General features: G+C 38.0%; 1 protein-coding gene across 3 annotated transcripts in view; it reads left to right on the forward strand.

Annotated features, from left to right (window-relative positions):
- Window positions 1-1,586, forward strand: part of LOC149806977 (uncharacterized) — a 75,152-nt gene extending 73,566 nt beyond the window's left edge. For 2 of the 3 annotated variants that reach the window (XM_089960374.1, XM_089960387.1), the window contains exon 7: window positions 404-1,586. In XM_089960374.1, coding sequence (XP_089816500.1) covers window positions 404-480 — 77 coding nt within the window. In that variant the 3' untranslated portion in view covers window positions 481-1,586. The remainder of the gene's footprint in view (window positions 1-403) is intronic. The other variant, XM_089960380.1, reaches the window with a different exon arrangement.
- Window positions 1,587-12,344: the final 10,758 nt, after the last annotated feature.

Here is a 12,344-nt window from a genome sequence, read left to right on the forward strand (position 1 = left end):
TAATAATAGCGTGCAACCACGAACCAACTAATGTTCCACATTTGTAGTTGTTGGAGATAGTGGAAATGGTAAGTTGGCATGGTGCAAGCATCCTTTACAGTGCTGGTCACGAAACTAAAATTACAAATACCAAGATACATGGACTACATTTACCAGATTTTGGAAAACTTGTTATCATACCTGCAACTCAGAGCTTCTGAATAAGGACTAACTTTCCGGGAAGAATTAGAACGAACTTTGTTCACATAATTACCAACTTATTTAGAGTCTTTTGATGAAAGCAAGTTCAGTTCATTGTTATTATAATAGATGGTTTGGATTAAGTTGGTGGTAATGTAAAACATAAAATACAATTGTTTGATCAAAAACTGTTGTCTGCATGTACTGTTATTTTTACATCCAGACCAAGCAGTAAAAAAACCTGATGATCGACGCATATGCGGACAGTTCAATACAGCTGAAGCTATCGAAGGGCCATGAAATTACTCTGGAAAAGGTCAAAGCGTATGTCAAGAGTTTTGAGAATCATTAATCGTCAAAATGATGAGACTGTCAGCATGCACTACATTTTTTCATATACAAATTATCTCCACGTGCAATGTCTACTACAATTACCTTACCTTGTATTCTGAAGTGGTGAGAAAGTATGTCACTATAATGATACGAATATATAATAGTAAGAACTGTATCTAGAAATCTCCGTGGAACTATAACAGTCGTTTACATTCTTGTATTATAAGTAGATGGAACTAAATTCTCTTTAAATGTGCAACATAACTGTATTATTTTAAAAATGCGGTACACAGTCCATCGTTGTAGATGTGTCAGTATACTTGTATATAAGATATGTATGATCTTGTATGTTTACAATACTTTTACTTTATATCTATATTTTAATTTTGATGTATCGACAGTATAGTCTGAAATAATTATCTTATCTGTTTCCTTTGTGTGAAGGAATAACAAACACTCTGCCGTTCAGATTCATGTTTTAGAAATTATAATTTTGTAGTGCGATGGTGAATCAAAGAAGAAAGAAACTATCATAACAGGGTCTCAAGAAAAGACCTCTGATGTTTCAACAAGCGTCAAGAAGTCATGCAAAGGACTATTTCTTATGAAATACATTTATATTCTGCATGCACATACTATTATTGATTGATATATATATATATATATATATATATATATATATATATATATATCATGGATGTAAATAGTTACAATCCTATCCAACTTACGTGTAATGTAAAGCCATTAACTTAGATAACAGAAAAGTAACTGAAATTATTGCCTCTTCACCGAATCAATCCACGAAGCGGCGATGTTTATGATCAAATATCTTCCCGAACGCTTTACATTATTTTTCTTCGGATGCACTTAACTTCATTTTTAAAATATATACTCTATTATTAGACTAGTTTGGGAGTAATGCATATATACTGAAAGGTTGGATCTTAACCTTAGAATGCTTCTGTTAAAATAGTCAATTAAGTATCCAATAAATTAAATTGATTCATTTAGGAAATGTGTAATGGTCAGATTTATTATAACATATGTCAGTCAGATTAAAACTTGTTTTTGTATTTTTCTCATCTCTTGTTCGTTTCTTGTGTATGCTCAGACAATACCGCTTATTCATTGGATCTATTACTTTAGTTACGAACTTTTCCCTTAATTGTTCATTTTGTTTTTTGGTTTAAACCCCATTTTTCAACACAAGATAGGCTGTAGGCTGTATATGGCGGCCAGTATATTTGATGAAGGAACCACCCATAAAATCTCTGGAAAAAGTCAGAAGCTACTGATAAGCTTTCTCACATACCCAAATTGGCCGAGCCAATACTCGAATCCACGCAGACTGAACTGTAGAGCCGAGCGCCACAGACCACACTGCCGCATGAATCTCCATACTTCAGTTTAGAAACGATAATACTGATTTAGTCTTTTTCTTTTCAACTAATTACTTTACATCTCGTCTATCAGATGACAAATATCTCTTTCTTAGTCATCCTCTAATAGCGTACAAAGTACCTAGCGGACCCCGACGCTGTCAAAGCCAAATGTAAAGAATGTCCTCAGTAAGTACATGTAGGTTTAGGCTAAATTTGAAAAAGTGATAACAAGCTATCAACGCCCCCCAGATATATTTTCCGTGGTGGGGGACACTCTTTTCCACGACAATCATATATACACCTTAAGACCACGCAGTATCTAAATTGGAAATATTTGGGCCTGCCTGTATCCTGATAACAATTTCAATCAGGCTATGCGCATCCAAAGAAGGTTGGATTCATTCTGAAGCGCGTTGGGCGCTGAAAGAAAGTGCGTGTGGTTCAAATAAGCAAAATGTTTTTAATATATATAAAAGTTATCTGCAAATATCAACTGTCTAATTTGGCTTTCAAAGACATTAAATAAGAAAAAAGAAACATCGAGTTTTGAAGGAAAACAGTGGATTCGATTTATAACAAAACTCTTTTTCTTCAGTTTCTCTCAAAATCTAATTGTTTCAACAAACCATTATACATCAAATGGTTATTGCTCCTGGTATCCTATTGTGGTCAATAAATTTTGAATTATCTTGTAATTTAGTTTTCATTCTGGTCTATGCTTATATATCGGGCATTTAATTAATTCCCATGTCAAGGTTCATATTATTTTTGGATTGATTACTTGGATTTACGTCGCGTGCGCCGAGAAGGGCATGTGCGACGGGTTTATTCTCGCACAGCGAGATGCTAAATGTTCCTGGAGTAAAGACCTGAATGAAGGGCTTTCATGAGTGGGAATGGCCCAAACAAGACCTCATGTTAACAAAGAGTTGATTTCAGTCCGTTATTGACTGTACTAGATGTCGACTCAAGCAGTATGCAACGCCCGTAGCGACTGGTCGCAAAGATGAAGTCACATCGGGACACCTAGCTTTAAGCATGTGGAAATTGTTCCACATCTCCGCCGTTATACGATGTTCGAGAGAGGCAAGAGGGCAATGAACTCGGCAAGCCAGCCATGGATGTCGTGCACTTCCAAGAACGCCAGCCCATACTTAGTAAAATTTAGTCTAGTTGTACTAATGGACAATACAATATGCCAATAATGTGTTAGCCACCTGTGCAATTGGGTCAAATCAAAACAAGTTGTAAAATTTTCCTACGTCCTAACAATCGTAAAAATTATATTACATAGTTTACCTTGTATATGCCCTACAAATGTTTAATAACTAATATGTCTGAGCGACAGATAAAAGGTTGGGTCACTGTTAGGTCATAAAAGGTTTGAATTTTGAACCGATGTATTGAAGGATCAAGTTAGTGTACATAATAGTTTTATCGAAACGGTATACCAAGCCAAAATGGTTCCTTGGAAAAGAGGCAATATTATTAGCCCTTAGAATGGGCTTTTTTAAGCAGAAGTTCACCGTTTTTCTTCTGCTTCTTTACATTTCTCCGCAGTCCTTTTTCCTCTCCGGTAATTTTGGGGGAAATGGTAGCCGAGTAGCGAAAAAATGTAGATAGCTGCTTCTGTTAGCTGCTGAACTGGGTAGTTCTTGTAGGCCTCTTGATATAATTGTGTAAGGATTCTGACACCATAGTGCCACTCGCTACTCATTTATTGTTGTTTTTATTTATGTTAGGTGTTTCATGTGCGCGTTGCACGCTTATTTGTGTCCGACTGAGGCAATGAAGGTAGTGACATGGAAGGCAGGCGACCATCTGCAGGCAGGAGTCAGCTCATTCCAGGGTACTGGTCCAAATGCATGTACTTCACGAATTTTGAGTTTTGGTTCTTGTGTCTGAAGTTGTTCTAAAGATGAGCTAGGGTGCACTGGATGGAAAACTCTGTGCTGCTTTAGTGTTAGTATGGTCTGTATCACAGAAGTAGGCCGCAGTATCACCTTGGCTGTCTTTCATGTCAGGGCTAGGAAGAGAGCAGAGAAGAAGATTTGTTTGTAAACAAAATATTATTTTTGTTGATTTTTAAGGATATATTTGTGATTTAAGAAGACGGGAACCTTTGAGTTTTCAGGTCCCTAGGGACGTATCAAAAGCACCCGTCTGTCTATGTATATTAATCTGGTTTTAGAGAGTATTTGGATGGGTTATGTATGTTTTACAGGTTGTTATTTATAAGCTAGAGGGACACCCTTGCCGTGTACTTAGGTCCCACCAGGACCTGTCAAGGGTGCCCATCTGCTAGTGGAAATTTATTTTTAAGTGAGGTCGGGTTGTTTATTTTATGCTTTTAGGGTGTTTTATATTTTTCGTTTACCTTGGATGTGTCTAGGAATTTAAGTATGTTTTGGTAGGTCATATTTATGTTGAGGTTGTTATTTTTAAGGAAATCTGTGTAAGTGGTAGAGGTCCAATTTTTGGTGGGGCTTTTTGAACTTCAATTCTAGATTCCTGATATTTTGAGCAGCTATTGAATATATGTGGCAGGTTTCACTGGTCAACAGTGAAATCATTACTGACTTGAAAAGGCCCTAATCTGTAGTATTTTGGTGTGCCGAACACGAATATAACCGTGAAAAATTTGTATTGGCTCTCGTTTTGAAGATATTCATATACCTCATTTTCTATGTTTCACTGTGTAAATTTCTCCAGTAGGACTGCAGCAACATCCGGAATAATGATGTAACATTGCATAATACCATCATGCTCACATCATCCACAGTTGATTGCATCATTTTCTGATGCAATGCAATACTAATGCCATGCGGCTGCTGAAGTAAGTTGACGTCAGCAGTGTACTATACATGTGTAGGCCTATTATACTAATGCCAGGCGGCTGCTGAAGCTGACGTAAGCAGTGTACTATATAAAGCCCAATCAGATAGGTTCAGCATTTAAAATATTTTAGACGTTGTGCGAGACAGTTCAAGCTACTGTTACATAAAACTTATTATTTTATCCATTTACGTACAATAAAGAACAGTAATGCCTCGAAAGTGTGTTAATACCGCGGACAATTTTTGCTATATTTGTGGGGAAGTGACATTTGCCAACCAGAAGAAAAGTATCAATTCTCAAGTGAAGAAGGCATATCATCTTTACTTCGGATGCAAGGTTGGTGACCAAGACAAGCCTTGGGCTCCGCATATATGCTGTGCTACATGTACAACACAGCTTTCACAGTGGTTGAATTGCAAAAGGTCATCAATGCCGTTTGCAGTCCCAATGGTGTGGAGAGAGCCAAGCAACCACCTAAATGACTGTTACTTCTGCTTGGTTCCTCCTCTTTCCGGCGGAATAACGAAGCGAAAGAAGTCGAGAATAGTCTACCCAAACATTCCGTCTGCATTGAGACCAGTTCCACATGGTGAGGGACTTCCTATTCCAGAACCTCCAGCAGAATATTCTCTTGATTCATCTGACGAAGACAAAGGTGAGTCGACCTGTTCTTCTCCTGGTTCATCAGCATGCAGTGATCCAGATTTTCACTGTGGTGCATCATCAACCCCACACAGAATAACACAGGAAGAACTAAATGACCTGATTCGTGATTTGGACTTATCAAAGAACAAGGCAGAATTGCTAGGATCAAGACTCCAACAATGGAATCTTCTAGAAGAAGATGTCACAATTACTGCATATCGAAAGCGCCACCAGCAATTGGAGCCTTTCTTCAGAAAGGAAAGTAATCTGATATTCTGTTCCGATATTGAGGGCCTCATGAATGCTTTAAAAATCACTCATGACCCACAAGAATGGAGACTAGTTGTGGACTCTTCGAAACTGAGTCTCAAGGCTGTGCTTTTGCACAATGGAAACATTCTTCCATCTATTCCAGTAGCGTATGCTGTCCACATGAAAGAGACATACGATAACTTAAGGCAGCTACTGAATTCCATTGAGTATAACAAGTACAGCTGGCACCTCTGTGGTGATTTGAAGGTAGTTGCCCTTTTAATGGGACTGCAGCAAGGATATACAAAATACATGTGTTTCTTATGCGAGTGGGATAGCCGAGCAAGGGAAATGCACTACATGAGGAAGGAATGGACTCACAGGCAGAATGTAGCCATTGGAGAGAAGAATATCCAACACCCAGCTCTGGTTGAGGCTCAGAAAATCTTGCTACCACCCCTTCACATCAAACTAGGTTTGATGAAGAACTTCGTGAAAGCCATTGACCGGACTTTGCCAGCATTCCGATACCTGCATGAAAAATTCCCTCGACTCAGCGAAGCAAAGATTAAAGAGGGAGTTTTTGTGGGTCCTCAGATTCGAGAGCTTTTCAAAGATGACCGGTTCAACAACTTGCTGGAAGGTGACGCGAAACAAGCATGGAATGCTTTTCGCCTAGTTTCTACAAACTTCCTCGGAAATGTTAGGGCAGAAAACTATAAGGAACTAGTAGAAGACATGTTGATGAAGTATAAGAAACTTGGCTGCAATATGTCTCTAAAGATTCACTTCCTTCATTCCCATTTGGATTTCTTTCCTAGCAACTGTGGTATTGTTAGTGATGAACACGGCGAACGTTTTCATCAAGATATCGCAACAATGGAACAAAGATACCAGGGAAAATGGTCCACTACAATGCTGGCTGACTACTGCTGGACACTCCTCAGAGATGCTCCCGAACAGCTGTACAAGAGACAGGCGAAGAAATCTAAGATGTAGTTAATGACTTGATTTTTTATAGGTAGGCTATTACAGTTGACCTTTTACTACTGGAATGCATTTCGTTATGTAAACATTAATTTCTTGCAGATTACAAAAAAACTAGAGCCAATTTTGCAATTTGACTGTCATATTCGTGTTCAGCACATTAAAATTGATAAGAATTGACTAATTTTATTTCAGTAACATGACTTTTGTAAAAATTTGTTGTCCAGTGTTTTCAATGGTTTTGCAGTGATAGCAATTGATATTAGCAGGCTTGGGTCCAAGATGTTTGCCAAAACTTCCTGCTAATTTTGTTTCTCCGGTTCCGATGCGATAGATAATTGTTTGGTCCAGGCTGTTCACTTTGAGTGGTTTGATGGACCTATTGGTTTCTTTTATAATGCAGTAGAGTATCCTGACTTTGGTACTGGAGTTCCAATGCTCCTGCCATTTCTGGTTAATATAGTTTCTTGTTATGCTTTGGGCTTCTGCTAAGCTACATCTGAGTGGGGCAGGGTTAGGGTTCCCTACCATGTTTTTTGCGACTTTGTCGGCTAGCTCATTACCAGGGATTCCTATATGTGAGGGTATCCAAATGATTTCAACTATCTGATCCGCTATGGATAATTCCTTAAGCATATAAAAATTATAGCAAAGAATTGTTCTCTTGATTTGGAGCTGTGAGATGTAATGGATTCTATTGTACCAAGTGAGTTGCTGATGATAACTGCTTTTGGAACCTTTTGGTCTTTAATCCATTTTAAGGATTATATTATTGCCCAGACCCCTGTGGTGAAAGTAAAGCAGTGGTCTGGTAATCTGGATCCCATATGTATTTTGAATTCTGGAATCACCACTGCAGCTGCTGTTCTGGGGGGTTCGGTTGTTATGGATGCGTCAGTGAAAATTGTTACGAAGCCAGAGTAGGTGTCATGTATTTCTATTGCTACAATGGTTTTGAGGTTAGATTATTGTTCCAATTTGTTTCCATAATTGGCGACTCTAGTGTTGATCCCAGGGATAGGATTTGTCCAAGGGGCGGGGTCAGGGGATTGAGTGTACTCTTCTTGTAGAGAAAGTGTTGGCAGCTTTTCCCTGAGTTCTAGGATTTGTTTACCACCTGGTGAGTTAGGAACTAGTTTGCGGCTAAACGATTTGTTGCATTTGCTAATGGTTACTTTTGCAGCATGCGAGTCGGGGTGATTTGTTAATGGATTGGAATATCGGAGGAGCATTTCCTGTCTTCTTATTTTTATGGCAGTTCACTGTGAGGACTTGTAGTTCGTCCATTGACGTCGATGGTAGAGTGCAAGTGCAAACAGATAATGCTTTCCTTTGGATGGTATCCAGTTTGTTAAGTAATGTTTGTTTCGCTGAGTTGTAAATTTAGCATCCATAATCTAGCTTAATAAGGTTTCTTGAGTGGATCCCCAGGTGGTGTGTTTAAGATTTCTTAACAGATTAATATTTTTATTGCAATTTTGAATTAGTTGTTCAATCTGGTGTTTCCTGAATAGATGATTATCGAAGAACATACCATGAAAATTTACTACTTTAGCATATTTGATTAACTGGTTTTGAATATAGAAGTTGGGGTAAGTTATCTGGTTATTGCGTTTAGTGGAGAATATTATTGCTACCGTTTTTTCGTGTGGGATCTTAAAACCCCATTTATCTGCCCATCTCCCTATGTTATCTAGCTTTTTCTGGATTTCTTTAACTACTTGATTGCTAGAAGGGTTTCTTGCCCTCCAGATACCGCTGTCATCAGGGAATTGGTAAATGTTAACCCGTTTTGTCGCTAGGTTGAGGTCAAGGTCGTTCATCATGATGTTAAATAGCGTAGGACTGAGTACACTCCTTTGTGGGGTACCGTTTTCAAGGGGGTATACTTTTGATGTGGTGTTTCCTACTCTAGTGATTATTCTGCGACCTGTTAGGACGTTTTCGATCCAGTTAAACATGGATCCAGTAGTTCCGAAGTGGTTGAGTTTTGCAATAAATCCTTTGGTCCAAACAAGATCAAACGCTTTTCAAGGTCAAGGAAGACTGCTATAAGTTGTCTGTCTGATTTTCTCTTTGAGCTGAAAGCTAGATTGATATCCGTATCTAATCTTTAAGGTTGATCTGTGGTGGAGTGCCTGTTACCGAAGCCACATTGTTTTTTTTTAGGAGTTTGTTACTTTCTAGCTGGTGTTTTAATATGTTGGCTAGGATTGTTTCCATCATTTTACATACGTTATTAGTGTGGGAGATGGGACGATACGAGTTAACATTATTAGGGTCTTTACCTGGGGTATGGACTGGGATGACAATTGGTTGTTTTCAGCTGAGTGGTAGTTTTCCACTTCGCCAAATTTGATTGAGCAGTTTTATAATGGTTGTTGTAATGTTGTTTGGAAGATTTTTGTATATGAAATATCTAATTTGATCCTTCCCAGGTGAGGTTTCTTTTTTAGACCCTAGCGCTATGTTCCATTCGTATAGGGTGATCTCGGAATTTAAATCTGAGTCCTTGAACCCTAGGTCTTTAAATAATAATAATAATAATAATAATAATAATAATAATAATAATGAGGACTTTGTATAGCGCCTAATCATTAGAAGCTCTAAGCGATTTACAACATTAGACAACACTTATAACATAAGAAACATATATAATTATATGATTACAAAAAACAAACACAATGAAAATACAAAACAAAAAACATGCTGAAATATTGAAGGTAGGAAACATTATTAGGTCTTTAAATTTGTTCTTGCAGTCGAAATAAGTGAGTTTTAAGAGCACTCTTGAACGGGATCACTGTGTCTTTGTGTCTAAGTTCAGTGGGCAATTTATTCCACGTTGCTGGGCCCTGGTACGCAAAAGAACGCTGTTCATATGACTTTGTTTTCATAGTGGGAATAATGAGTATACGATTGTCAGAAGAGGAGCATAAGTATCTTGCTGGTGTGTACACATCGGTGAGATCGGATAGGTATGTTGGACTAGAGTCCGACAGTGAAAAAGAGTACAAATTTTGTGTTTGATTATGGATCGAATGGATAGCCAGTGTAGGGTACAGAGCAGCGGGGAGGTGTGCTCTGATCGTGGTACTCTAAGCATGATCCGAGCAGCTGTGTTTTGAACTTTTTGAAGTTTCTGGAGTAGATATTGAGATGAACCAGACAGAATTGAGTTACAATAATCCAGTCTTGAAAGTAATAATGAACACACAAGTGTTTTAGTGGCATCAACTGAAAGATATTTGCGAATTGAGCTGATGCGTCTCAGCTCAAGATATGCAGCCTTGCATATGTTCATGACATATTGGTACAATGTGAGAGTACTGTCCAGAGTAACACCTAGGTTTCGTACTGATTGTGTGAATTTAATGTTGGTGTTGCTGATATTTATTGTTTGAGGTAAAGGATGTGAATGAGAAAGTCTTTGTGTTGTGATCAGAATGGCCTTAGTTCTATCATCATTCATCTGCAGCTTGTTACACGTCATCCATGATTTCACATCAGAAATGCTCCACTCTGCACCTTGGATGGTAGCATTAACTTCAGTTGGGTGGCTAGATTTGTATATTTGGGTGTGTTGGAGAAGTGCGGTTTCAGCTTTCTGTCTGTATTCTTGTAAGTTCCGTGTGTGATTGGTATTACTGCTCATGGCCGATAAATGGTTAGCAAGGAGGTCAGCTTTGTCATGGCTGATGGTAGCATTTTTCAGCTTCGGTGTTAAGTTGATAACTTTCCCCCGGATAGATTTAATTGTATTCCATACTTATTTAGAGTTAGATTTGGGGTTCAATTTGGAGCAGACGTGTTGCCATGTTTTTTCTTTGGCTAGTGTTATGATCCGTTAAAGGTGTTTTCTTTGTCTTTATATTGGATGAAATCTATTGAGTCTCTTGGTCGCTTATATTGGTTAAGTGCTTTTTTTTATATCTCTATGTGCTTTTTGACATTGATCATCCCACCATAGTACCGATTGTTTAGTTTGCGTGTTTGCATTTTTGGAATATTTAGGGTAGCTGCATTAAGTATAGTATTAATGACATTGTCATAGAATATTGTTATATCTGGGTCTTCGAGCTCTTCGTTATTAATAGCAGCTAGGATGTTTCTAAAGTTATCCCAAACAGCTTTATCATATCTCCATTTGGGTGGGGCTTCATGGGAGTTGTGCTGAACTGATATCTAGAGTTAGATTATGATGGAGAAATGGTCGCTACCTAATTTGTTATCTTGATCAACCCATCAGTTTGTAAGTTGGGCTAGTTTGGGTGCGCATATAGTAAGATCGATTGCTGAGAGGGAGCCATCCTCTGGATTAAGTCGAGTTTTAGACCCATCATTGAGCATGGTTAGGTTTGATTCAGCAATCCATTCTTCAATTGATTGTATCCCTTCTACTTTCGTCCCCATAGTTCATTGTGAGCATTGAAGTCGCCACAAATGATTTGGTTTCCAGACTGGTTACTGGAGATTTGTCGACAAGATTCTAAGTTGATTGGGTTGTCATTGTCATAAAGATATCTTGAAAACTAGTTCACGGTGACAAGAAAAATATAAAATGTCTACCCATATTGAGATTTATCTTATCTTCCTTATGATACCTTCCGACCACAATTCTATTTTCGTCAGAAAAAGTGCAAAGGATGGAAAATCATGTTAAGATTAAAAAATGTCACGTACAGAAACTACTTGAACCTTGAAACAAGAGTTGAGGATTTTTTTAAATCACAGGAAATCTTAACAAAATTCGTCTGTCATCAGTCAACACCCCTCAAAAAATAATATCCATTTAATATGTCTGCTGTATATTAACAACCCTAAAGAAAATGTAATATTCAATAAGTATGTTGCTGAATGTCCTGTTATTATTACAACAATGCAATGCGAAAGTTGCTTAAGCGTCTCATTTTGAGTTGTTTATTGAAAACTGTGTATAGTGTATAGGATGGGTTCGTTTAGTGAAATTTACTGTCAAACATAATCTATTCGCCATCCACGTGTGTCACAAGCAAATTATTGTCATAAACGTACTAAAATGACCAATTAGAGATATTAAACCCTTTGGGTATACAACATGCAATAACCCAACCTAAAAAGATGTCGAAAGGTATTAATTTCTTACCACAACTCGGTCAATTCCGTGCGAGAAATTACTATTTGCACACTTGGCTACGCTCTTAATAAACCACTCGTGTCCACTGAAGAATTCTACATCACAAGTAAAAAGCACATAGGCGGGTTCAGAAAATTAAATTGTGCCAAGATCCCCAAGTGCGCGGTAATATGTGAGAGAGAGAGCGGACTTTTTAAAGCCGAGTATATAGTAAGGGCATGTCGGGCTTCTCACCACCGAAGTTCCATTCACGTGCAAAGAAAATTAACGTAATGGTTATCCATACCTTTTTTAATCACAATTTAAAAGTTTTAAATTGTGATAATGCTAACTCGGTGGTGACTGTGTAGATTTACTTTTTGTCGCAAGAAGATCTGAGCCTTTTTAATGGCCGTAGGATGTAATATGATTTTTCTAAGCTATGATCTAGCATGGATGGCTCATATCTTGAGAAGGATGTCGGTGTGCTTGAGTGCAATATCACCACAGGTGGTGAGGAATATGTTGTAGAAATATGGTCAAACGTGGAATTTTGCGAGGTACCCGTTCGTCAGCTTATTTTTTATCCACATGACAAATGCCGCACCCCGATAAATGAGATATTCTAACTG

The sequence above is a fragment of the Sinohyriopsis cumingii genome, chromosome 1 (genome assembly GCF_028554795.1).
Source record: "Sinohyriopsis cumingii isolate HCF-2022 chromosome 1, ASM2855479v2, whole genome shotgun sequence".
Classification (NCBI taxonomy): Eukaryota; Metazoa; Mollusca; class Bivalvia; order Unionida; family Unionidae; genus Sinohyriopsis; species Sinohyriopsis cumingii.